We start from the raw sequence: 26,970 nt of genomic DNA, 5'->3' as shown, positions 1-26,970 counted from the left end.
CAAGATGCTGTGAAAATTTATTGGCAAATTCAGCCCTTTAAAATATACATATATATCACACGTGAATATAGTCACCTTCCTACACAGATGTCTACTCATCGTGCCCCGTTACAATCATGCATAGCAAACAAAACAAAGAGAGAAGGTAGCCAGCGCCGAGAGCCCCATCCTTCCCACTGCTCAGAATACATTGGCAGGAGAAGGCCTTCTCCACCAGTTTGCAGGGGCACAGATGCTCCCAGTCTAAGGACAAAGCCATTCCCAGCTGAAAGCTTGGGCAGGACTGCCATTCTAAACAGGCGTCAAGATCATTCTAAAGTGCATCAGGACAGCTAAATAAATAGCAGCACATTTTTAATACAGTCTCATAAAAATACCCATAAGAAGACAAAAAAAGGTGGCAAGGAACACAGCTGAGCCCTGTGCAAGGGAGTCTTATATCCAGTCAAGAGGTAACAGAACAAAACAAGGTTGTCTTCTTCAATGCCACAACAGAAGAGAGCCAAAGGAAAAAAATGTACTTTTATTATATATTTGGGCTCTTTCCTTGCCTAACATATGTAGGCCTGCAAATAATCCCTTTGCCAAAGAAGTCCTAGGAGGAATCTCCAACAGTTCATGGTTTTCTGCGCCTGCAAAGGAAAGAAAGGTTTGTGATCATCCATCACACACACCAAAGTTGGAAGGTCATGATCGATGTAAAATTCTCAGTGTTCAAGCAGAGCCCCTTGTGATGAGGCAGCCCCCAAAACCTCCTTGTGTCCCCGCAGCGACTCCTGCAAGAGGCTATTTCCGGCCCTTTGGCTCCAGGAGCTGCTGTCAGATCCCAACATCTCCCCCACCTCTACCCAGCAGACAAAACATTCAAGAAAAACTTTCTGCAGTTGAGCCAATTGGTCAGGAGGGGCCGACGCAGGAAGCAGCAACTGCCCAAGGCAGGGCAGGATTCGGCACCCCAGAGGACAAAAAAGGATTCTAGCCTGTGCGGCTGGAAAATATACGTGAGGAACACCCAGCAAAGAAATCCAGAAGCCACTGAGGGGAGGGGGTGCAGAGTATGAGCAGGCTTCCTTGTCCTATGGAACATCCTGGCTTCTCTGTAACTCAAACACAGCACTACCTTACAGGTTTCTCCAGGTCCTGATGATAGCTTTTCCCCACTCAGAACTTTCAGTAACTTTTTCTTTTCTTTTTTTACCTCTGATGCCCTCTTTCCTGCCTGTTAACATGTCTTGTAAAACTGCCATGTTTTCGTCCCCTGAGCTGAAGAGATCACTTCCACAGCTTGGTCGGCACCTATCTGCAAGAGGCCAAACCTCAATAATAAACTCTGCCCCCTCTGCCCCCCACCCCAAAGCCAGCATCTCCCAGGCACAGCTCCTGTTCGTCCTAAGCAGAAAGCCTGGTTCTGGTTCCAAACCCAGCTTTCTCAAGAACACAAAGCTGCAAGCTTAGGGAAGCAGAAAGCCTTGTTCAGTATTTAGGAGTGAGGGGAGAGAAACATACTTGGGCTGAGCGTGGTGCTGGTATCCAGGCCCCAGGTGAGAGCCTGCCTTCATCTCCACTGCGACAGAACACTGGACAGAGAAATACAGAGAGACCACATGGGATCAAGAGGCAACTCAGAAGCAGTCTTTGCTGCTCACCCCCCACCCTGGGTTACACCAGGCCTAATAATAATAATAATAATAATAATAATAATAATAATAATAATATCATCACCAACAACAATAACAATATATAATAATAATAATAATAATAATAATAATAATAATAATAATAATAATAATATCATCACCAACAACAATAACAATATATATATATATATATATCGCTCTATACCTGTAGATCTCAGGGCAGTTCACAAAATAAAATCACAAAATACATAATATGTGTATTTTGTGATTTTATGTTGTGAACTGCCCTGAGATCTACAGGTATAGAGCGATATACAATTATGATGTTTTTTTATTTTTTGCTTTTCCCCTCATTTTTGTAATCTCTAAACTCTTAATAAATATCTTTAAAAAAACAAAATACGTAATAAAAACGACAACCCAATAACCCCCCCTTCCACAGCACATTTTAAAAGGGCACCAGATGGCAATCAGCCAAAAACCTGGTTAAAGAGGAAAAATTTTGCCTGGCACCTAAAGGTGTATAATGAAGGTGCCAGCCGAACTTCCCCAGGGAGAACATTCCACAAACAGGGAGCCACTGCAGAAAAGGCCCGTTCTCGTACTGCCACACTCCGGATCTCTCATGGAGGCAGCACACGAAGAAGGGCCTCCCTGGAACTTACTCTTGTTTCTACATCTGTCCACTCAGACTCTGTACCCTCCTCTGCAGGTGAACGGCTGGAGGGAGATGATCTTCGCTTGCGGCTGGAAGAAGAAAAGGAACAACAGTTGAGGGGAAGTTGTGTCCAGCTGATAGAAGCAAGCCACAATAGGGCACCTGGCTGATTCACAAGCCAAGGCCTTCAAGGTCCAACCCCCTGTCCAGAGGTTAGGTGAACTAGTCACAGATTGAGGAGGGGAGCAATACCTGCCCCTCACATTTTCTGACAACCATGTTTTTTGTCTGTTTCCTGAGTATTTTTATACCTTGATCTCAAATGGAGCTTGTTTTAAGGATAGTTCTATATTTGTATTGCATTTTATGGCTACTCATCTGGAAAAAGCAAATGGTTAGTTTAAAGGATTGCTCATCAAACCTGATCCTGCCCTGAAAACTTCAAGTCTGATCAAATCCACTGGGAGATGCACTTCTTGGCCTTCCAGCAGGAACCTGCCTCATATTATTTACTAGCCTTGGGTACAGAGTTCTCCAAGTGGCTTACAACGTATTTAAAAAGATAAACATAAATACTTTATGTCATGATACTAAGTTACAGCAGTCTCACTGGGCCCTCCTCCTACTCCCAGGAGCAAGAGAAGCCCCATGAATGGACATCTTGGTTCTGTGCGTTTTAAGAGGGCAAGAAAACTGGGCTAGAAAACTCACCCTGTTGGAGACTCTTGCTTCAGGGTCTCTATCTCTGTGAACTGGACTGCCTGGCCACCTCCTCTGGTCTTGTAAACATCACCCTATAAGACAGGAACAGTGAAGAAGCTCTTTGCATCGTGAGGGGGGCAGCTGAGGTTCCCACTCTTGTATTGTTTTAACTGTGCTCCATTTTTACAGATATATAGATCAGGCCAGACCAGCCTAGGAAGCCTAGCCTGGGTTTGAAGGCAGTGAAAATGTAAATTGATGCAGTAGAATCATGTCTTGTGGGCTGCATTCCAGGAAGGGCACGTATATGCTAAAAACATACCCCTAAACTGCCCCCAGGCATCCATCCCTGCCTTTCTTGCCAAGCTCTGGGATGCTCTCACAAAATCTCGCAGGGCCATCTGAGTTCCCGTGAGATCTCACAAGAGCATCTCCGAGCCCAGTAAGCAAGTCTGAGAGATTAAAAAGCACTTTCCATGCCAGGAAAACTCAGTGCAAAAGGAGCTTTGGAGCTCTCTGCCCTGCATGCAATTAATTTCTGGGATTTCAACCGGCCAGCTTTCAACCACCCAAGGTTGAAATCATGCCAGTTAATGGTGCGCAATATGCGACTGCCATTTGTATGCTTCTCTCCACACGCCCCTCTGCTCTAAATGTGTAGAATTCTAATGGCCCCACTAGAGTTCAGCTGCTTTGCAGCCCAACAAGCCTCAAAGTTTGCTTGGAGGAATTTGTTAGAAAGCAGGCACACATTTGGGAAAGCTCCCTTGCCTGCCTGCTTGATTGCTGGCCCCCTTTACCTTGATGAGCTTTGTCTCAATCTCCCCATCGGAAGCCAGCTCCTGGTGGGTCAGCATGTACTTGTCGCACTTGGCTAGGGCCTTCTCGTTGGCAGCCGCCACTGTGATGGAGTGGGGGACGTGGGGCTGCATGACTGTCTCAGTCTGGACATTGGAGGGAGGCTTGTGGTCCACCCATCTCTCCCCGGCTGAACGAGAGCGCCTGTGCCGGATGCGAACTGGCGGAGCGTTCTAAGTGGGTCCCAAAAGGAAGAGAGAGATGCAAAGGGGATGAGCAGCAAATTTCACCCAAGCTTATCTTTGGAGAGCCAAGTCAACAAAGCAATTCAAAATCTTTAGTCACTTTATTTTCATCCCCAACATTTAAGATTTCCCTTCAGTGTCATGCATATATCTTATAGGTGCAATCGTAGTATTTTGGGGAGGGTGGAAGAGATGGAAAAGGAAGAGCAATGGATAACAAGTAGTCTTGATTTTAGAGCAACAGTGTTGAATGCAGGCACATTACCAAATCAAGTATTTGGCCAAAGTAGGCCAAATCAAGTATGCACACAAAATACAAGACAAATGCAACACCCCCACCTGCAAAGATTTCCTAAGTTGGCTGAGCATCAAACGTTCCTGCCTCTTTGCCTTTTGCCCTGCTGATGGACACTCTGAGATTAAATGCTCTAGAGGTAAAATGCTTTCACAGCCACACAGGGAGTGGGGAGGAGAAATGTTGGGACAAGGTAACCTTTGCTCTCAAGTAGGCCTGATCACCATTATAAGGTCCAACAAGCTGCCCTGGCCACCAGGTTTTCCCAGGACAGTCCTCACCCGCTTGTGAATCTTCCAATGCTTTGGACCACAGCTCCCATTAGCATGACTGCTGGACATGTGCTCAGTGGGAGCCACCATAAGCAGCTGTGTAATGTGGCTATAGAGCAACAGGAACACAGAAGACCAGCTTGGGGAGGGACCATGTAGCTCAAGAGCTTTGGATGCAGAAGGCCCAGGACTACATCTATGGTATTGGTTGTTGGGTGGTCAAACTAGAAGCGACAGGAAAGGCCCCTCTCATACCAGAGCACATTCTGGGCTAGAGGGACAAATAGCCTGGGCAGCTCCATGCACTTATAATTCCTTTCTCATGAAGCCCTTGATGCAGGGGCAGAGAGGAAGGCAAGGGGTGGGGGACCTCTGGCCTTCCACATTGTTGGACTACAAGTCCCATCAACTCCAACCTACCTAGCCAATGGTGAGGACTGATGGGAGCAGGTGGCTCAACCATGAGACAACCCCACATTACTCACATCCCGGAAAACCTAAGTAATAAGATTTCATAGGGGTGTATCCAATGCTTGTCCTACTCAGAGTAGACTCATTAAAGTTATTGGGCATGACTCACTGAAGCTCATTAATGCCAATGGGCTACTCTGAGTAGCATCACCTACAGCCCATGAACTTTGCCTTCCAGTCACCTATGCTTAGCCTACAACAATGCATTGGCCACTGTGGCCACTGTCCCATTTCATAGAACTGGCCTGTTAGTTATACTGGTCCACACAGCACCCCAGGGCTCTAGAAGAACCTTTCCCAACTTGGTGCCCCCTAGCCTTCTGGACTACAACTCTCATCAGCACGGCTAATGGGAAAGACGGGCGCAGATTCACAGAGTGTGACACAAACACCACTGCAGCCTGTCAGAGGCACTTTCCAAAGTTTTGATTGCCCTTGATTGACGCAGAGAAAGAAAATCAGTATAAGTTTTCTGATTTACAACTAATTTGCATCAACAGGCTGATCTCACTATTTGAAGAAGTTTAAGCAAGCTGACATGTGTTTGGGACTAGCTGGCAACAGATTTAAGTGTGTGCTTTAAACAATCTCAACTGAAAGAGATTTCAACTATTTGGGAAGCTACTTCATAGCAATTTAAAGCAAAAAAGAAGCAGGTATTACATGTTGAGAAGTCTAGCAAAAAACATATTTCAGATCTTTATAATAGAGAGTCAATTAAAAGTAGCTACCCAGCCCCAGATGCGGGAAAGCCATGCAACAAGCAGAGTCTGGCTAGAATCCATCTCCTAGAAAGGTTTTGTTTGGGCTCCAAAATTAAGTCCCAAACCGATCCGCAAGCTTAATTCAGGTGGTCCACAGTGTATCTGTGGTGCAGCTGAAGGTGGGAGACAGCAAATGCATGTTGATTTTTAAATTTTTATTTTTACTGCTTCTTTTAATTCTTATATATTGTATTCTCATGGTTTTGGTTTTGCTGCGCTCTCCATGGCTTTCGGGGGATGGGGAAAGGCAACCTTTGAGCCACTATGCCAGGCTCACCCCAGCGTCAAGCCCCAGCTAGGAGGAGCAGCACTAACCCTGCAGCACAGGTCCTCTTCTACCTCTAGAGCCTCTCTACCGCTGGGGACCTCGAGGGCGCCGGTCCAGCACATGCCTCGCCTTCTGTCTGACATGGCACAGTGCCTAGCTTGCTGGAGCTCCTGAGGTCTACTCCTGCCTTGGGGCACGCCACTGCCACCACCGCCGGGGTGCTTGCTGCTCTGAGTAGGCGTCCTCTGCTCCCATTCCGAGATGCAGGAGGCCACCGAAATGCTGCTGCAGGAGTTAGAACGCCTGTGCAGCTGTGGCTGGCTTGCAGCAGGCAAGTTGGTGGTGTTAGGGAGCTGAGTGACACAGGGACTAGAAAACTGAAGAGAGGTGCAGTTAGCAAACAAGGAGAGGGAAGAGAGAGTCAGTCAGCCCTCAGATTCTGGCACAGGCAGACACCCACCGTGGCCCCCAGATCTACTGGTCTGGATTAAGCAGATTTACAGAGGGTCTGGGGGAAAGAACAAAAGCAGGGAACAGAGGCAGGGACTCGGCGCACTTGCAGCCAAATTCCCTTACTGGACTACCAAACCCCCTAGCCCCAGAAAGCTACCAAGGCTGAACAGTTCAGCTTCTCTGATGCTTCTGCCCGACGCACAGACAAACACACTTTAAGTGTCTCTTAGACAACTTACAGGGACTGGGGGAGGCGACAGGGACCTCTGCAGGGGCTTCTCCCGATCCTTCTCCCGAGCAGGCCGCTCTGGTTTGCTGCCCTTTGGTTCCGTGACAATGGCTTTCAGCTGCTTCAGTTTTTCATCTTTCACCCAGAGCTTGTTCTGCATCTCCAGCTGCTTGGCTGCCACCCGCCGCTCCTGCGAGAGAGAGCCAAGTGGTGCTAAGAAGGGCTCCAGACAGGACCACAGGAAGAGAAGCTGCTATGGGCCCGTGGAAGAGGACATGTTACACCCCCTCCAAGAGCCTTGCAAGTATTGAGCAGCAGCACAAAGACTGTCTTTCCTGTGGGATGGACACCACGATCACACAGATGAATGATTCCCTGGGCCCTTGGTGGAGATAGATAGGACCCCCTTTTGCTTGGACAAGAGAGTTCAAGTCATCAAAGCTTTTGGGACATACAGACATGCAGACTTCCCCTTATCCCTTTCATATTGTCCCAGAGAAGAGACTGTGGGCTGCTGGGCATGGTATAGGCACCCAAGGATGCCTTTGCAGCCATGGTAGGGAGGAAGAGAATGAACCAACAAAAGTCCTCAGCATGCCATGGGCACTCAAAGAAGTACCTTTCTCCTGGTCAGGCTTGAGGGGGAAAACACACACAAACACAAAAACCAGTAACAAAAATCAATATATCTCATGCACACAAATAAGCAGAGGACCACATAGATCAGCAGGGGCTTCCTGAATTAGCCAGGAGTCCAACAGCTCAATTCCTTCTGTACAGGAGACAGAGCAGGGAACTAGGAAGACTGCATTAACCCTTTCCTGCCAGCTCTCATACAACTGCATGAGTAGCAGGGAACGGCTCAAATGATCTCCAGCACTGCCTCATGGTAAAACGACAGGGAGCAGGAAGTAGCATAGCATCTGCCTTGCATACAAAAGGTCATGGCTTCCACCCCGGCATGTCCAGGTAGGGCTGGGAAAGACTGAAACCCTGGAGAGCTGCTGGCAGTCAATGTAGACAGTACTTAGTTAGATGAACAGATGGTCTGACTCTATATGAAGTGTCCTAGGAACTTCTGCCTGTAAGCATTCAGATTGTGCCTCAAGCAGCTTGCCTCCAAAACAGTATCTACCCCAGTGTGTGGGCACACACAGCACTTACGCATTCCTTCTCCCACTTCATTGTTGTCTCCGTCACCATGCCTTGCAACCGTGCTTCAAGGCGGCGCTTGTCAGAAACTTGTCTCTGTAGCTTCTGGCTCTTGCTTTCCAGCTCCTGCTGCAAGTTGCGCTTCTCCTCTTCGTAAATTGTTGTCGTTTTCTCCAATATCTCGATCTGGTAAGATAAAGTCCACTTTCTGTTCTGAAAACTTCATTTTCACACCCCCATGCTTCCATATCCACACCCACCCTTACATCCAAAATAGAGGGGAGGTTTTGGGGCAAAGAAAGAACCTGCACTGCAAATGAATGTCAAAACATGCATAATTTGCAACTGTCAGGCAGGTGCAAAGAGGACACCCCTGTTTCAAGACGACAGCCTCAAAAATGATCGCCGCTGGACAGCAAGTCAAAAAAAGCCATCATACTTGCAACTTCTAGGTTAGCATAGTGCTCAGCAAGTTACAAGAGTTCCACTTGCACTGGGGTGGGGAGAGGAGAAGAGGGATCCTTTTGCACTCCATCCTGTGGGGAGCAGGGCAGCAGTCAGTGGTGGGCAGAACCATAGAGACTCTTACGCACAGGCCACACTCCAGCCATACAAAAACTGGAGAGTTCTCTCTCTCTCCATGCACACACACATGGCATTCTCAAGTTTTAAGGACACATTCCAGCCAGGCAAACACCCTCAAGGAGCAGAGTTAACAGGGGTGTGTCCTGGGTAGCATCCTAGGGGCCAGATGGGGAATGCTGGAGGGCTGCATTTGGCCTCTGGGCCTGAGATGCTGCACTCCTAGACTTATGCGAAATAGGCCACATGCTTAAAGAACATAAAGGCACAGAACCCAAACCTTGTATTCCAGAGTTTTTGCTTTCTTTTCTAGGCGTTCGATCTCAGTTTTCTGGGCTGCTATAAATTTGTCTCTCTCGGCCATTTTAACTTGTGCATAGTTCTCCTTGGAGACGATACTGGAGTCAAGCTCCTGAAGCATCCCCTTGACAGAATGCACTGCAACAAAAGAAAAAGCAATCTGCGTTACTGACTGGATTAGGCCAACTCGCCAGGGAAGTCTGGGTCATCCCATGGGAGCAACGTCATGGGAGGTCTGTTTCTAAGACCAGAGTAAAAGCGTAAGGCTCCCTTACCATTTTTGCCCTTAGAGGATAGATGTTGTTTATATAATCTTGTTATATTTATATATATATTGTATGTTATATATAGCACTGTCGTATTTTGCCATGTTATTATGAAATGCAGTGTTTGCTTCAAAATGCCCTCCTGTTTTCTTTATTGTAAACTGCTTTGAGAATGATTTCTTTGTGGAAAAGTGGCATGCTAATAAAATGAAGGAATCTCTCCAAGGATGTGGAAGCACATTTGTAAAATGGGAATTTTGTGGAAACCCTCATGTGACAGAAACCAGAGGAAAAGAAAATATCAAAAATAAGGCATTCCTGCTTAGAATCTGATGCATTAAAACTACAGTCATACCTTGGTAGTCAAATGTCTTAGTTGTCGAACAAATCGGTTCCTGAATGTCGCAAACCTGGAAGTGAGTGTTCCGGTTTGCGAACTTTTTTTGGAAGCCAAACGTCCAATACGGCTTCCAATTGGCTGCAGGAAGCCATGGCTTGGTTTTCGAACCGTTTTGGGAGTTGAATGGACTCCCAGAACTGATTAAATTCAAGAACCAAGGTACAACTGGTACAAGCAAGGAGCAAGGTACAAGGTACAAGCAAGGTACAAGGTACAAGCAAGAAGACTACAATGCCTAGATATCCAGTGATGCTGAGTGTTGGATGATTCAGGAAAGATAAAATAAAGTGTTTCAACGCAATTAAACCACGGAACTCACTCAGACAGGAGGCAGTGATGGCCACCAACCTATATGACTTTAAAAGAGGATTAGACAAATTCATGGAAGAGACTATGAATGGGAATAAACATGGTGGCTATGCTCTGCCACCACAGTTGGAGGCAGCAATGCTTCTGAATACTAGTTGTTGGAAACCAGAGAAGGGGAGAGTGCTGTTGGACTCAGATCTTCCTGTGTGTTTCCCACACTCATCTGGTTGGGCCACTGTGAGAAAAGGATACTGGACTTGGTGAGCAATTGGCCTGATCCAGCAGGCCCTTTCTTGTGTTCATAAGATGAATTTTTTTAAAAATGGAATAGCTGAGGCATGGTGCCCCCCAGCTATTATTGGACTCCAACTCCCTTCAACCCCAGCCAGCGGCCAGGGAGGATAAGAAGTGGACTTCAGCAGCAACAGGAGGGCACCAGGTCAGTTACCTCCAAGGCAGAGTCGCCCAAGCTGCTGTTATGATATGAGTACTACGCAGCTGCGAACAGGCAGTTCGATGTTTACATCACATGATGGGTCTAAGCGTGGGACAGGATGTTCCAGGCGATTCTCAGGGTTATGTTCTTTGTGTAACATGAGACCTTCCTGTTGTTTGTGTCCAGGAGGACTGAGTCAGTTGCTCGGAGGATTCTGAGTGAGCAGACATGCTTTTGTACAGTGTACAGTCAGGAATAAAGTAAAAATGAAATAGACTACTTTCTGACTGTTTTCTTTCTCCTGCTGCTATGCAAGGGGGAAGGGGGTGTGCACCTTTCACCAGGGAGGTGTCGCCTATTCAAGATCTCCCTGGTCTGCCGGGATGTCAGCCAGGGTAGATAATAATAATAATAATTTATTATTTGTACCCCGCCCATCTGGCTGGGTTTCCCCAGCCACTCTGGGCGGCTTCCATAAAAACCAAAAATACACTAAAATATCACAGATTAAAAACTTCCCTGAACAGGGCTGCCTTAAGATGTCTTCTGAATGTCAGGTAGTTATTTATCGCTTTGACATCTGATGGGAGGGCATTCCAAAGGGCAGGCGCCACTACCAAGAAGGCCCTCTGCCTGGTTCCCTGTAGCTTTGCTTCTTGCAATGAGGGAACCGCCAGAAGGCCCTCGGCGCTGGACCTCAGCGTCCGGGCAGAACGATGGGGGTGGGGTATACTGGGCCAAGGGTGTTTAGGGCTTTAAAGGTCAACACCAGCACTTTGAATTGTGCTCGGAAATGTACTGATCACCGGCAACAGGCCCCTAGAGCCCGGGAAGAGGAGTCAGCCTTTCCCGAGGGGGCAAGTTTCCAACAGCTGCCTGCATAACTACTTTCAGCCAGGAGAGTCATACAGCTCACCATTTTTGGTGAACTCTTCCGACAGCATCTGCCGGATGCGATGCCGTTTCTCAAGCACTTCGATCAGTCGAGGAAGAGTCTGGTCATCATGGATGTCCAGAAGTTCGCAGGAAGACATTGGGGGGAAATTCTGCAGCAGCACCTCTGTGATAGACCGCTCCCGATCTGCAAGAGACAATGAAGCAGCTGTTTCAAGAACATGTCTTGGCCAGGGCTCTGCCAAGCTCCCAAAGGAGGAACAGCTGCCAGGATGCTCTGCACAGAGCCTGGATCCCAGGTGCATGGAGGGTTGCTAGAACAGGACACTCTGTTAATTCAAATGCATTCCTATCAAGATAACCACAAAAAAGACCTTAAGGGTTAATACACACACAAACGTACATTCTAGGCCAAACCTCCTATTATACAGTGGCTGAAGTGCAACAATACCCTGATGCCTTCTGTGAGAAGGGACTGGCTCTGCAGCAGAGGAGGGGGAGAAAACGGTGGTGGGTCTTTTCCTTCCAACACACCTCCTGCTGCTCTTACCCAGCTAACATTGAACGTGAGAACACAGGTCCAGAACACCATGTTCAGGCAGTTCTGTGTATGTGTGTACAAAGCAGGAAGGCTTAAGACAGGTGAATAAGCTAGAATGAGAGGTCTATGTTGCTGGTTGCTTGATAAGTGCCGCTTTGGGCACTCTAAGTAGCCTCTTGTGATTTACCTCCATCAATCGGTCCACCTCGGATTTCCAGCTGCCGTGAGAGCTCCTCCCGAAAGGCCTGGTTCTTAAACCGTCGACCAGGGATTAAGCCGCAGACTGGCTTCTCGGCAGGCCTTGCAACCTCTACTTCTTGGGTGAGCTCTGCGAATCGCAGGACTTGCTACAAAATAATGATATATGGGAGTATGTAGGATCTGGTACTTTACAACACAATTAAACAGGAAATTGAGACATTAGTCAAGCCTAATTACACACCAACAGATTTGCGTATGCAAGATCTAAGGATTTCACATTATTTTCTCTCCCTCCCACCTACCCTATAACACACAGCACAAGTTAATTCTGCTCTAAAAGGTAGTTCCACTACAGAACAGGTTTGTGTTTCATTGTTTGGGTCGATCAGATGTAAAGATCTTATAATAAAGGTAGCCCTCCCCTCCATCCCAGTTTCAGCAAGATGAGAGCAAGGAATCTCAAAGAAGATTTAGATTACCAAACTCTCATCGTAGTCTTCAGCCTTTGGGTTCACACAGACTATCATGCGCACTTTGCCTTCTCCATCAAAGTAGTTCTTGAAGAGATGGGTTAGTTTAGAGTCTCGGTAAGGGACCATCTAAAGAAGAAAAAAGTCCTTAAGTTCTAAAGAAGAAAAAATTATCTGGAAGAAAGACTGCCAGGGGAGAGGGAGACCCACAGAAATGGGGAGCAACCACACACCTTGTTGGTCCCATAAGTTTGGTTCTCCCGCAGAGCTTCAATACAGGTCCTCAGCGTCATTAGGGACTGGTTAATATTACCTGGAGGGGAGAGGGAAAGGTGTAGCCCATTATTCACCCCAAACCATGCCTTGGTCACAAGACATGGTTTGAAGAAACAGGGACATTTTCATACTGTAAATTTCCTGCTCTCGGGAGAGTAAAGGGCACTTTCTATGTATTTTGCCCACCAGGAGGCCCTCTCAGACTGGACTGCAGTGGAGGCTAGCCAGTTTGGGCAAATGTGGCACGGCCCCACAATCTGTCTGCCCTCAACCAGCCCCCACTGTCTTCTTAAATACATCCAAGTCCAGGGATTGAACTGTCAGCTTCCTCTTCCTGAAACTCAGAAGAGAACCTTTTGTTCAGCATTAATCAGCCAATATATCAAAGCACAGTTTCATTTATTTCAGTCCATTGTTATTGTCCAAGGGTTTCCCCTCAGAGGCTGTGTGATCTCAAGTTCACTGGAAAACCTTTTATCAGCTCCTTCTCCAAGACAGAAAATCTATCACAGGCTGCTATTGTGACAAGCCATTATTCTGGTTAAACTGCATTTAAGAAAGGCATAAGGAAAAATGTCCCTGATGGCCTTAACCTGCCCATCATTGCCACCTGCCAATCATCCAAGAGGACAAAGCAGAATCAGAGGTTAGCAGGGTGAGTCAAATGCTCTGCTCACTCTCCTAAGCACAGTAAGAAAAGCCTGTTTTCTCTGGCAGAGTAAGGAGGACATTTATTGGGGATTTAGAAGCGCTGTCAGTGGGGTTGGCACACACAAGCTGCACTCTAGTTGTTGCTTGGGACATCTGAAGAGACCCAGGCCACCAGCACTAGAGACAGGCTGGCAGTGCTCATGGCTTAAATCTATTGCAGCAGAGGTTGCCATTTCTCTTCTTGATAAGCTGGAGGGCGGGAAACAATCCCCACCCTCTGATTGTGAAAATGACCCAAGTCCCTGCTAAGGGAGGGGGGCTAGAGAAAAGGTGGGGGGAAGAGAGACTCTCCTTTGTAGTCACAAGGCAGGGCGCAGTCTGGGCCAAGTTAGCCCCGCCTACTCCTGGTGGAAGGGGAAACCCCAAAGGAACTGAAATGTCCTCCTTGCTCTATCAGAGAATACAGTTTCCCACCAGGCTTCAATGGAAAGCTTTCATGAATGGGGCTAGATTTTGTTTTCATGCCCGAAAAGAGTGGCAAAGCCTGGACAAGGAAGTCACAACCCCTACCTGCTTCCCGTAGTCTGTTCCCTTCTGCTTTGGTTCTGTTTGTTCTCTCACTCCCTGCTAAGTCAACCAAAGATAACTGGCTGAAGGTTATCAGCTCTCTGTCCTGCAAGAGAAGGGAAGGAGTCATAGTTTTAATAAAGAAACAACCACAATGAGAGAAAAGAATCTTCCTCCTGTAACCAGCTCTACATCCCATACCTTGGCTATCAGATGGGAGTCATTTAATGGATCTACCTTTTGGGAATGGGTTGGGGGAGAGAAAAGAGAAGCTGTGCTCTCCTTAGCCCCTCTCGATTTTACCTGTAGAACATTATCCCCACTGGCATCAAGTGGCGCCTGGGCCAGTTTGATCAGGAACACACTATGGGAACGGCTGGATTCACGATTGAGTTGAGTGTTTGCAATGCGCCTCTTCTTTTGGCCTGTTTGATAGAAAGCAGGAAAAAGTCCTGTAATCTAGCAGAGACTGAACACATGGCAATCAATAGCATTCCAGGTGTTGGTGCATTGTGGTGTGCACACAGTTCTGGGGACCATAGCTGAAGGTGGTCCAAGCTAGAAAAACATACAGGAAGAGGAACCCGAAAGGGGCAAGGCTTGGAGCACCCTTTTTCCCCAGGAGAAAAAGTCAATATATTTGGGGAGGGATGTTTTGTTTGTGTGAGTGACAGCTTAAGGATGATGTGGGGGATTTATCAAGTTGCAAATGACACAGAAAAGATTTTCTCCCTCTCCTGTACCTGGAAGTTGGGGTTAATCAATGAATTTCAATGGCAGTCAATACAGAACAGAAAAAAGGAAGTGCTAGACACAATGTGTGACTTATGGAATATGCATGAACACAAAACAGGACAATTAGCTCAAGTGGTTTTTAAAAGGTGTGAGACAAATTCATGGGATAATGCAATCAATGGCAATTAGTTATGCCAACTGTGCTTTCACAAGGACTGGGTATTGTCCCCCACCCTCAGCAACTAATTTTCAGGGTGAGGCTTGTCCTGTTGCATTTGTGACCTGCTGCTTGGGCTTCCTATAGGCACCTGCCTGGCTGCTGTTAGAAGACAAAGAACTGGACATTATGAACCCTCTATCCTATCAGGGCTCAAACAGACAGGTACAGGAAGCTCTGTGCCAGATGTTTTCCCCTGTGGCAGTCCTCTGCCACAAGGGCAGCACTTTGGAGGAGCCCAGGGAGTTTTCTACCTCTCCAGAAGACTTCAAAAGCTTCCTCTGTGGATTTGACTTCCACCTCCGTGCATCCTGCAACATACATGTTGTGGTTCTGATCCTCGCGGAGAATTTTGGACTGGGGAAGTCTGTAAGAGTGAAGGTGTCAATGAGAGTTGGCCAGCACCAACATACTTATTGCTAGCAAGGGGAAGTCAAAAACTAACCACGCCAAGGTCAGCTACAGCACAAGCTGCCATGCAGGATTAGCTTATTCAGGCAAGAAGGGAAAGAGAGGGAAGGTCAAGCCATTCAGACTTCATATAGGGAGGGAAACACTCAGGTACATGTCAGCTATCAACAACAAGCTGCAGGGAAGAAAAGCCAATGGGAGACATCACACCAGTTTCACTAAGTGCAAAACAGCCAACTGCACATTAACAAGAGGAAAATATAACCTGTGCACATACATAAAGTCAGCATTTCGCACTGGAGTGCCACAGCTGCTCCACCTAGCAAAGAAATTACAAGTGTTACAGGCCCACACCGCCTTTCTCCCACTACGCAACCCTTTTCAGAGCATTTTCCCCAGACATTTTCTGCTTTTGGAATGTATGCCTGTGACTTTTAGGTGAAGCTGTGGCAGAATTTGTACGTTTTTGGAACACTCCAAAAAGTCTGTTTTGGGGTTACTTCCTATGTAGGCAGCCAGTAAACACCAGAGTTTGGAAGACTTTTGTTTGTGGGTAATGCCAGCCTCAGAAAAAAAGAGTGTGCTCAGTGATGCTTCTGCATAACCCTGGACCAAAGATGTTGAAGAAATGTTGACGAAGAGAATAGTGCCTACACCAAGGCTAGGTAAGACCCATCTTTGTACCAAAGCTCACTTCTGCAATGCATCTTAAGCATGACACTGCTTCACAGTAATGTTCACTATTACAGAAACATTTCCTCAATACCACCTCAGCCCAATGTCCTGGAAACAGACACAATCCATTTGTTCCCCAAGGCATAAACCTTTACTTTTTGGAATCCAAAAAACCAGACCACAATTCTGTCACTTGCATTCCACATAGCTATAATCTGGTTAGCTGTCAGATTCAAAGAGCCAGGCTGAAGGAAGTTTACTCACTTTGGTTTGATGGGGTCAAAGGGGCCTTCATCCAAAAGATCATAGATGTAGTTGTTATAGATCTCGATGTAGGAGACAAACACACTGTAAACATTGTCTTCATCAACTTCTTCCGCTTTGCAGTTGTTTTGGACATTGATCATATCAGCTATTTCAGGGTCAATTTGCCGCCTGCTTTTAAAATAAAAAAGAGCACAGCAAGTTGAAATTTTGATATATTCGACAACGGATCTATGGCAGTCCTTGATGGGATGAGGGTGTCCCAGCCACCTATTGCTACTTACTTGCTAGATGGAGTTTTCGGGGTCTGAAAAACTTCTCGTTTCTGACGTTCAAGTAAAGCATCGACATCACACTGCACCTCAACCCCATTCTTATCATCCAGCTTGAACACCTGAGGTAAAAGGTTTTCAGAAATAAGGTAAGTCTTTCCAAGAGGAAAGTAGCAATTTTATTTTACTAATAGTGTCACAATTAGGCTATTGGCCAGTGGTCTCTGCTATCTCAGACCAGACCTTCTAGACCTGAGAAGCAGGAAGGACAGCCAACACCAGCTGAAGATTTCTACTCAAACTCACATCCTTCAAAATTCACGTGCCTGGACCTTAAGATCAGCTGGGGTGGGGAGGGGCAATGCTGATTCAGTCTTTGAAGGATGCCAGGGGGCTATGACCCACCACAGTACCTTCTTACTGATAGCCCTGCCCCACACCTTAGGAACACCTCCCTCTTCTGTCATACTTTGTCATTCTGTTGGGTCTGCACAGAGACAGGTATGTGAGATATTGGTAGTTTTATATTTTAATTATGGGTTAAAAGTGGGAAAAGTTGGGAATGGGAAGAGTTGATCTCACTGTATTTTATTTAAATTGTTGTTACAAACCCCAAGCTCATTGATTTGATGTTTATCTGTTACATCTAGGTCCCACTTTTCCTTCAAAGAGCTCAAGGCAGCGTACATTGACTCCTCCCTATCCTATGTTACCCTCACAAAAACCTTATGAGGAAGGTTAGGCTGAGAGATAGCAACTGCCCAGGGTTCCCCAGTGAGCTTCAAGTAGCTGAGGGATTTGAACCCTGGCTTACCCTGTGCTGGCTGTCATCTTCACATTTATGATGAAGGGCAGGAAAGAAATTTTATAATCAAGCCTGTCCAACCAACAACAAAAGTTTCTAACATTCATGATAGGGAGCACTGATTCAGAACTCGTCAGAAAATATGAGATCTACACATTGAACTTTTGCTGTTGATTGTTTCCCCTTCATCTCAGTTTGCCTTTTACAAAAAGAAGCACAAACTCTATCAGCTACAGAGTAAGCAGTAAGTGCAAAAGAGACCCTTTGAACTCCACCCAAGTGGTTTGCAGGGGGCTATCCTGCCTTTCAGGACTCTACCTACATTGTGTGTCTTTAAATGCAATGCATCCCAACCTGTTCATTCAATAATTTATAAGAAGCATTTGGCAATGGCAACAAACCCGTTTACACACCAAGACTTGGTAGGAAGAGACTTACGTATCGTTTGGCCTGCAGAGATCCTATGCTGTTGAAGATCATGTCTAAGCAGCGAGGAAGCAGGCCACCGTCACCAGGAGAACCAGTCATGGTGTAAGTTTTCCCACTCCCAGTGACACCGTATGTAAAAAGGAGGCCTAGGAGTCAAAGAGAACATATTTTACAGGCAAATGTCTACTTCATCCTTCTGTTTCACAAAAAAAAAAAAAAAAAACCACTTTGGCTGGCAATGAATCAAACTGTACCATAAGTGCATACTATCCAAACAATACAACAGAGGCAGGAACAGAGAAACACAAACTTTAAAAAGCTTTCTCTGCCCAGCAGGGTCAAAACAGATGTCAGTTTCAAATAAAGATTTCTTCAGCCTAGGTGCAGCTATGAAGAAGGAATTTAAAACTTCACCGACCTCCAGAAAATGAAGTATTTTATTCAATTAAGATTGGATGATCTATTATAGGTGTATTTGGGCTGAAGATACTCCAAACCATATATGCTTTTAATCAGTACAAAATTAAGTAGTTCCTAATCAATATTTGGGCAGTTATAGCAGAACGTGCAGGAGGAGCATTTAGAAAGTTTAGCAAGTTTAGAAAAAGAGAGATCAGTGGTTAGATATCAACTAGAGCATGAAATGTTCTATCCTCTCGTACCATTTTTCCCATGAATCAGATCATCCACTAGAGGTTTGGCAACAACGTCAAACACATGTTTCTGAGTCCCACCGACATTAAAAACCTCTTTGAATGAATATTGAACCTGAAGAGGAAGACAACAAGCTGTTATGAAGCAACAAGCAAGCACTTTGCTGCTGTTTCTAGACCTCAAATTATGTCTTGCTTCTATTAATTTAGGAAAAAAATATTGATTGCTTACTCAGAAAACTCTAAGCATGGTACGTAATAAAAATATCACTAAAATGCAGATAAAATCAGCAAAACTCTCTGAAAAACAAGCAAATCTAAAATAACCATCAAGAACACAGAGATAAAAGCGGTAAAATGTTTAAAAATACACATAATTTATATCTAGATAGGCTTGCTGAACTAAAAATAGGTTTTCAATAGACATCTAAAAATAGACTCCTGCCTAATGTCTGATAGAGGATGTCTAGCATTGCTTCAGCATATTAATTCCTAATAAACACATTTTACTCTAATTTCCCCCAAGATCCTATTAGCTCCCCATCTCAAGCAGTAGTGGAGCATAATCAAGGGAAGCAGCAAGCCTCTGGCTACCAGCTGCTGGCGAGAAGCAGTAGACTACGATTTTTCTCACGCACGGCTTGCAGGCTTCCCAGGGTCATCTGGTTGTACACTGTGGGCTACTGGACTAGGCCATCCTTTGGTCTGATGCAGAGGAGCTGTTTGTTATGTCCCATGAGAGGGGCACTTGTCCTCTCATTACAAGTTTTGCCTTTTACAAAGCTTTAATTTGTCCTCCAGGGAAGAAAGTTCCCTGCAAACGTTAAAGGATAAAGCAGATCCAAACCTAAACTCAACAGAACCTCAGTTTTCAGCTTCTAGTTGCTGGCCACTTTCCAGCAGGTGTTACCTCCTTATACTCCCCATTGCGGAAAATTCGGTATCCATCTGGTGGGTGAACCTGGACTGTTGTGGTATTGATCACTTTTACGCAGCATTCTTGGTCTGGCACACTGAGTGGGCGCAGCCGGCAGTACACCTGAGGAAAAAGTACTTAGAAATGTCACAGCTTGCAGATTCCAAGTCTTAATAAGCCTAGCAGGTGAGATAAATGAAACTTCCACCACTCGCCCCCATTTTAGTAGGAAAAGAGCCCACCACTAGGTAGCCAAAACAAAAGCACCAACACAGAAGGCTGAAGGTATCAGCAGGCTTGGGGGGAGGGACCCAAGGTTTGCAGAAATATAAAAGGTGTTTCTGAAAGAACCCTAAAGAGGACCACACAAAAATAGCTTCCAACAGCTTGAACGGCATGTAATGTTGACTGACAGACATCGAACTGACAACCAAATACAAGAAATAAGAAAATGCTGGAAAGAGAAGAGGCAACAACAAAATCAATTTCCTTGGATCTATCATTAAAATAATTTCTTTCTGCAAACCAAGAAATTTGCCCTCAGGGCTGGAAGTGAGGACTTCCCACAGAGAAATAAATCCAAAATTTTTAATGTAGCTTGGAATCAGCGTCTACCACAGACAAAAAACCTAAAACATATTTCCTCTTATTGTTCTCACAAAGGACTGTGTGACAAAACTAACGAGCATCTTGTAGCATCAGAAAGATCAGCCAAGTTAAAGGTCAGCTGTCATCACAGGCCATTATTCTTTTAGCACATGTTTATATACCTAAACCAGTCTAACCATTGATGTATTTATGTGAAAGGATGCAAGGTGGGATCTCCCTGACCTAGGAGAACAAAGTTCAAATTCCCACATGATCAGAAAATGTGGGATAGAAATAAAAGTAAATAAAAGTAGCAAAGCTGTGAAGGGAACCTCTGACTGATACCCCAATTAATTTTCATAGAAGATAAGGGGTGGAAGAGAGAATATTCAAGGGAAACATGAAGTTGTGCCCTTATTTGCTTACAGACTCTGCCTATGTTTGTCTGCTGTCAGAGGATCTCACCTATTCATCTAAAAAAACACACATCATATGAGGTTTGCATTTACATCCCATGCCCATCCTCTGTATCAGCCACTTACCCCAACAGGGTCCTTCAAATTGTTGCTAGATCCATTTTTCTGCCCAGGCTTCCTTGGAGTTTTGGTTTTCCTGGAAACGAAAAAAATTAAAAAAAAAAAAATCATCAGGCAAGTCAACCAAGACACACAGGGGACAAATAACCTGACTGCTCTGGGATCAGTATGACAACAATGCAGGAGCGCATTTCAAGTCACCGTGTCAGCCCCATGCCATGTGAAATAGTTTTCATGGATAAGAACAGCTAAGGCAGAAAGGCACTGCACTACTGATGCTACTTAAACAAAATATCACATGCAGAGCATTTCAGTTTAGAAGATGTGCAATCCCATACACCCCTGCTTCCCCAATATTGTGGCTTTCAGCTAAAGGCAATCTAGAATGGACTCCAGGCCAGTCTTAAATGCTCTGCTAGAGTTGGAGTCCATGTAAAAAAAAGAATCTCAAATACAGAGGAGACTAGAGACAGGAGGAACAGCAGAGCACACACATTTATTTTGTTTATATCCCTCCACTCTATTAAAAGAAAAGGTAGTCAAGGTGGCTGGTTAACAGGCACATTCATCCCTTCTAGCCTCTGCCAGCATCATCTCCTGTGCTCTTAAAAATTAGATAGTGAGCTGGTTCACATGTTAACGTTAACCTGTGTAAAGGATGGCTTCACAAACATAACTGCTTTGTTCCTCCCCAGCTCCCAGTTTTGTAGCACAGAGGAAAGAAGTCAGACTCTGGAATGTTTCTGCCTTCATATGACACAGATGACGCCTGGAGAGGAGCATCACTTATTTTAAACCAGCATTGCATAGCAGGAACCTGTTGCTTTTAACTATTGTATGATCCTAGTATCACAGTGCTTATAAATGATAGAAGTGCATAAAGTTGAAGGTGATTACTGTATAAGAATCTAATCTTTTTTTCCTTTGGCATTTGTCACTCTGGAAAAAGCTAGTAACACATTTTTGAAACACAGTTTAGAGATATGCCCCTGATTTAGTTAAGTAGCATGCATAGATTATGTAGTTGCTTGTTTAGAGCATTTGTACCCTGCTCTTCAGCCAAAAAGGCTCCTACAGCAGCTTACTAAAAACACAGTCTCTGCCTACAAGCTTACAGTATTAAATACATGTCACAAAAGGAATTGAGGAACAAAGACAGGAGAGGAAATAAAACAAACTCAGTCACCAATTCTTATAAGTCTATTAGCAGCTCTTACTATGGCTAGCTAAAACAGAAACAGTTCAGGGCCAGAAACAGCCCAGCTTCCAATCTCTCCTGTTAAGGCAGCCTGCTACCAAGCAATACAAATACAAGAGAATCTCTCATGTATAACCTACCCTATTTATATAAAATTATATACAGGTTAAGAGAGTGAGAGAGGTTATATGCATACGCATCTGAGAATTTTTTCAATGTTATTTCATTTATGAATCACTTCTCACAAGGCATCCCAAAGCAATTTTCAATGTAATTACTTAAGCAGAACAGTTACATAGGTAATAGTGCTAAAAACATTGCATGTATAAATCAGTTCAAATCTAAAACAGATACCAACGGGGTATCTCTCTCTCTCTCTCTCTCACACACACACACACAGATCTTATATACACACAAGCAATTTTTAGTCTTTTAAATGTGTTCATTATTTTCTGTTTCAAATTGCTGCTAGCCATATCTGTAAATCTCACTGAGACAGTGCTTTAGAAGGCAATTAATTAATTACTGTATAATAACAGGCAACTATCTATATAAACATATGTGTGTATGTTTTAAAACATCTTAATTTAGACAAGTCTACCCAGATACATAAAACAGTGGTCTGTATTCTAATCTGTCGCTGCTTTTTATTTTTTTTCAACGTTTTAAATTGTTTTTTAACTGTTTATACCCATTTTTTTGTTTTATACATTAGCAGATCGTTTAACAAAGTTTGCAATCAAGCAGCATATACATTTTATGACATATAGATACAGAGAGAGAGAGAGATAATAAATGCAGATAAGTACAGTATCTCAGACATGAATCTGCACGATAGAAGGGCGCTTTTGTTCGAGGAAAATAGTATGGGAAAGAGGAAGGGAGGGAGAACTTTAAAGGGAGGGCTGGGGAGCCTCTTACTAGGCGCCACTCCACCCCGCCCCGGGTCACTCACGCGGCCGCCTTCATCTCGCCGAAGCCGCCCCGTTCGTCCTTCTTTTTCTCCCTCTCGCAGCCCTCTTGACGAAGGTTCGGTTTGAACGTTCCCTCCCGCTTCCCAGCATCCATTGCGCGACCCGCTGTTATTCAAATCCAACCAATCAGGATGGAGCTAGGGAGGGAAGGGGCGTGGACAGGACAGCGGCCTTCGCCGCCTTCAGCCTTCACTCCTTCTCTGCTGTCACCGCCTTCTTGCTTATTGGCACTTATTTCTTTGTGGGGCGTCGTGGCGCGAGTTTTTTACCTCACAAAGCTGCGCGCGGGAAGGGAGGGAGACCAACCGCCCCGTCTCCATGGAAACGGGAAAGCCAAGCGAGCTCAGGCCTTAACGAAGCGGGCTAGGCCTCAGATGCGCAAATCTGGTTATGAACGTAAAAAAGACTCAAGAGGGACTGCTGCGATGATAAATAAGTGAACTCCCTCCCTCTCATATACACAACATTTCTCCCGATGAAAATAGGGACGTCCCATTTGATAATGATAATTTTACTTTTTAAAACCCACATATTCCTACTGGGTTGTTTCAGCCACTCTGAGCAGCTTCCAGCATATATAAAAACATAAAACAAACTTCCCTTTATAGGATTGCCTTCAGACGCCTTGGGGGTCAGATAAGGCCATGCCCTCCAACATTTCTCCAATGAAAATAGGGGCATCCTAAGGAAAAGCAGGACATTCCAGGATCAAATCAGAAACCGGGACAGCTGTCAATCAGGGATGTCCCTGGAAAAGAGGGACACTTGGAGGGTCTGCTTTCTCTCTCTCTCTCACACACAGACATATATACTATGATAAATGCTTCACAAGAATCTTTGTTGTTTTTGGTGTAAAGTAACATCAACACCACACAGGTGGCGATGTGGGTTAAACCACAGAGCCTAGGACTTGCCAATCAGAAGGTCAGCAGTTCGAATCCCTGCGATGGGGTGAGCTCCCGTTGCTCGGTCCCTGCTCCTGCCAACCTAGCAGTTCAAAAGCACGTCAAAGTGCAAGTAGATAAATAGGTGCCGCTCCAGCAGGAAGGTAAACGGCGTTTCCCTGCGCTGCTCTGGTTCACCAGAAGCGGCTTAGTCATGCTGGCCACATGACCCGGAAGCTATACGCCGGCTCCCTCGGCCAGTAAAGCGAGATGAGTGCCGCAACCCCAGAGTCGGTCATGACTGGACCTAATGGTCAGGGGTTCCTTTACCTTTACCTTTTAACATCAACACACATTTCTCTATCCCACCATGTCAGAGTTTTTACAAGTTTAGGAGGCCTGGAGGTGACCATAGCTGCCAGCTTGAAACAAACTCAGATCAAACTGTGGTTTTGGGTCTTTGATAACTAAGCACAATTAGAAGAGGAAGAGGAAGAGGAGGAAGAAGAAAAAGAAGAAGAAGAAGAAGAAGAAGCAGCAGCAGCAGCAGCAGCCCATCTGACTGGGCTCCCCCAGAGTTTCCCATGTTTGGAAGGAATGGGAAACTGCAGTTTATTAGAAACTGGAAACAGCAGCTTTCGAGCTTCCCCGCACATGAACAAGAGAGGAAAAAGAGCACATGCCTGCCAAATGCTGTTGGACCGCAACTCCCATCAGCCTTAGCCAATGGTCAAGGATAATAGGAGCTGGAGGCCAATGTCAGAGATGATGGAAGCTGGAGGGCACCACAATGGGTAAGTCAATGCTAAACCACTGTTGAGCACTAAACCATGGTTGAGGTCTGAACCAAGCAAGATGTGACTGTGGTTTGGGAGAAGATTGGTTTGGGCAGTGTTTTCCTCTCTACTCTTTGGTCAATAAACCCACACCAACTGTCAAGGTGAAGAGCAAGTGGCAAATCATGAATAAATGGGTTGGAGGACTCTGTTCCAAACACCTCAGAGGCTGAAGGATCAGCAAGTGTGGGAAACCTCTGGCCCACTGCCTAATTAGGCCTGGCATGAGTCCCAATTCTGCCTGTGAGGTCATTGCCACAAATCCACCAGTCTCATACCTGACATCATATGTAACATCATATGGTCTCCCCCTTGGCGGGGGGTTGGACTCAATGGCCCTTGTGGTCTCTTCCAACTCTATGATTCTATGTGACACAGGTACAGAAACAGCTGCACAGGGACAATCGGGAGCTTAAAGTGAGCTCTCAACTTTGCTGATCTGGAACCCTCTAAATGTTTCGTCTGGACTTCCGGGTTAGCGCCTCCGGCAATGGTGGAGCTCCTCCGATCGGGAGGAACCGGCTCCGTGAAAAACAGGGTCTGACCGCCACGGCGACGGCGGAGACCCTTAGAAATCACAGACGGGAGAAATCTGTGAACCTGGGATTCGGCTGGCACCTTCAGCGCCCACCTACTCGCGGGGAGACCCGGTATCGGGAATCCGGAGCGACGTGGGGTGAGAGGCGCAGTGCTTTGAATCGACCGCTTATTTCACGGAGCGAGGCCGCATTGCCGCTGTCGGAGAGCGCTGACTTTTTTCCTGTGGATAATTGGATTCTAAACAACAACCCGTGAGTAGAACAGGAAATTGAGCTTTTAAATAATTCAATTTGGCACCGAACGGGGAAGGTCTAAACAGGAAGTCCACCTTCCCTTTCTGTAAATAGACTGAAGCAAGGTAGTTACTAACTAAGGTTTTGGAAAGTCTCACGTAAAGGATTAAAACTCCACTGATTGAAACCATCAATTCTGACCAAGTGAACTTGCAGGAGAAGGTAGAAAATTAAAGATTGAAGCATCACGTCTCTGAACCTGGGAACGGTTTGCAAAAAGTCCATCGACGGTAAACAGGACAAATTTGACAGCTAGCTTTAACTTGACAGCTAGCTTTAATTTGACAGCTAGCTTTAAAAGAAAGACATTGTTTCTATTGTCTGCTTTTGCACTTAAAAAGAACAAAAAGTAACTGGGAACTGTTATTAATTTACTTTTGGAATTGTGCTGGAAAGGATTGATACAAATTGAGACTGCTTCCCTCTAGAGGAAGTTTTGGGACATTGTTACAAGTGTGCAGCTGCGAAATTGCTATGAAGATAAGGACTGTGAGAAACTAGTTTTGACCTTGAATATCTTAAGAATGTCGGTAAAGGAAGAAGTAGCGTCTGTTCTGAATAGGACAATTTATCTGCTGGGAAAGCTGCATAAACAGATAGATGTCATGGCTACTAATATTGATATCTTGGGAACAAAAGTGGGCATCAGCATAGAAGTCGACAAGAACCCGGCACAAGAATCTTTCTTAACTGAACAAATTGATGAATCAGAGAAGGAGAAAGTTGCTGTTGTTGAATATAAAGCAAAACATGGGGGAGCTTTAACCCTAAATAGGCAAATGGAGGATTACAACTTGAGGCCTTATATGACTGTAATTAGGGGAAGCCAGTTTTTGAAGATGGGTGCCTGGCCTGATCTGGAAAAGGAAAAGTGGAGAGATCCCTTTATGCAGGGATCAAATGACTTTTGGAATATGAATTTGAGCTGGGTGCCTGGCCTGATCTGGAAAAGGAAAAGTGGAGAGATCCCTTTATGCAGGGATCAAATGACTTTTGGAATATGAATTTGAGCCAGGAGGAGATTGGAGCTTCGGGGGCCTTTGGACTTGGAAGAACTGTGAAACAAGGTTTAGAATACTTTATGGGCCCTAGCTTTAATTATGGAAACCTGGCAGACTTGTCAAGAAGGAATATAAGCATCGTTGGGTTGGAGCTCCCCCGAGATCTGCTTTTTAGCACCAAAGATTATCAAGAAGATCAGCAGAAGGGAAATGAAGAAGAGTTAAGAGCCTCGGATATCAGATCTCCAGGTTGATGGACGCTGGGAGGTTGATGGAACTGACGGCAGGGACCGGGACCGGGGAGGGGAGACGGAGGAAAGAAATTGGGAATTTAAAGTTATATAAGGAGGTTTTTAAAAAATAATAATAATAATGAGAAATGGAAAAATCGTGGAATGAAATTTTTATGACCCTAGGGGAAATGTCTTAAGAGATTAAGTTCAATATATTAGTTTTAATCAGAAACAAGATTAAATAAAGTAAAAATGGATGATTAATTGGTGAAAGAAGAGAATGTTAAATTACAGTATATTAAGATAAATTATTAGGATAAAAACAAAGATGAAGGATTTGCTGAAATATCTAACTGAACCGGAATACAGAGAGGGGAGGTGTGAGGAGGTCAAGGAAATAAGTTAAAGAAGGAAAGTTATGTAAAGGTTTAATTTGTTCTTTTCTTTTCTTTTTTTTCTTTTCTTGATTCTATGCATGTTTTTTTTGTCTGTTTTCCATTTTTTATCTTTTTCCTTTGATGTGACTTGTTTTTATGTATTGCTTTCTTTTTTGGTTTAATTGGGTGTTTTTCTGTTGTTATCTTTTTTATTACTTATGTAACCTTTAAAATTTTAATAAAAATCTTTTTTAAAAAAATAAATGTTTCGTCTGTACTAGCTTGGTAAAGGATGC

At 45.0% G+C, this 26,970-nt stretch overlaps 1 protein-coding gene and 1 long non-coding RNA gene across 8 annotated transcripts; one reads left to right on the top strand and one right to left on the bottom strand.

Annotated features, from left to right (window-relative positions):
- KIF23 (kinesin family member 23) lies at positions 1-22,729 on the bottom strand. 7 transcript variants are annotated; one of them, XR_014151163.1, is made up of 25 exons: positions 22,492-22,728; positions 20,345-20,414; positions 19,209-19,337; positions 18,308-18,413; positions 17,655-17,791; positions 16,424-16,533; positions 16,140-16,313; positions 15,478-15,519; positions 15,044-15,156; positions 14,141-14,262; positions 13,841-13,943; positions 12,577-12,656; positions 12,353-12,472; positions 11,860-12,019; positions 11,154-11,318; positions 8,807-8,964; positions 7,957-8,130; positions 6,803-6,982; positions 6,158-6,487; positions 3,798-4,028; positions 3,007-3,089; positions 2,303-2,384; positions 1,507-1,577; positions 1,199-1,300; positions 1-632 (listed from the first exon to the last, which is right to left on the bottom strand). XR_014151163.1 is itself a non-coding variant. In XM_081840194.1 (24 exons), the coding sequence occupies exons 1-24, from the start codon at positions 22,602-22,604 to the stop codon at positions 617-619; spliced, it is 3,066 nt and encodes a 1,021-aa protein (XP_081696320.1). In that variant the 5' UTR covers positions 22,605-22,729; the 3' UTR covers positions 1-616. The 7 variants fall into 7 exon arrangements, 6 of the variants coding, with proteins under 6 accessions (XP_081696320.1, XP_081696319.1, XP_081696324.1 ...); XM_081840194.1 differs by lacking the exon at positions 1,199-1,300 and having other exon boundaries at positions 16,140-16,310; positions 22,492-22,729; XM_081840193.1 differs by lacking the exon at positions 1,199-1,300.
- Positions 8,059-21,888, top strand: LOC309329437. The gene is made up of 3 exons (XR_014151164.1): positions 8,059-8,133; positions 15,712-15,865; positions 21,034-21,888. It is a non-coding gene; the product is annotated as an uncharacterized lncRNA (long non-coding RNA).
- Positions 22,730-26,970: the final 4,241 nt, after the last annotated feature.

Source organism: Podarcis erhardii (assembly GCF_964252035.2).
Source record: "Podarcis erhardii genome assembly, chromosome: 14".
Classification (NCBI taxonomy): domain Eukaryota; kingdom Metazoa; phylum Chordata; class Lepidosauria; order Squamata; family Lacertidae; genus Podarcis; species Podarcis erhardii.
The sequence above is the reverse complement of the archived record's forward strand: the minus strand, read 5'-3'. Positions and strand labels throughout refer to the sequence as shown.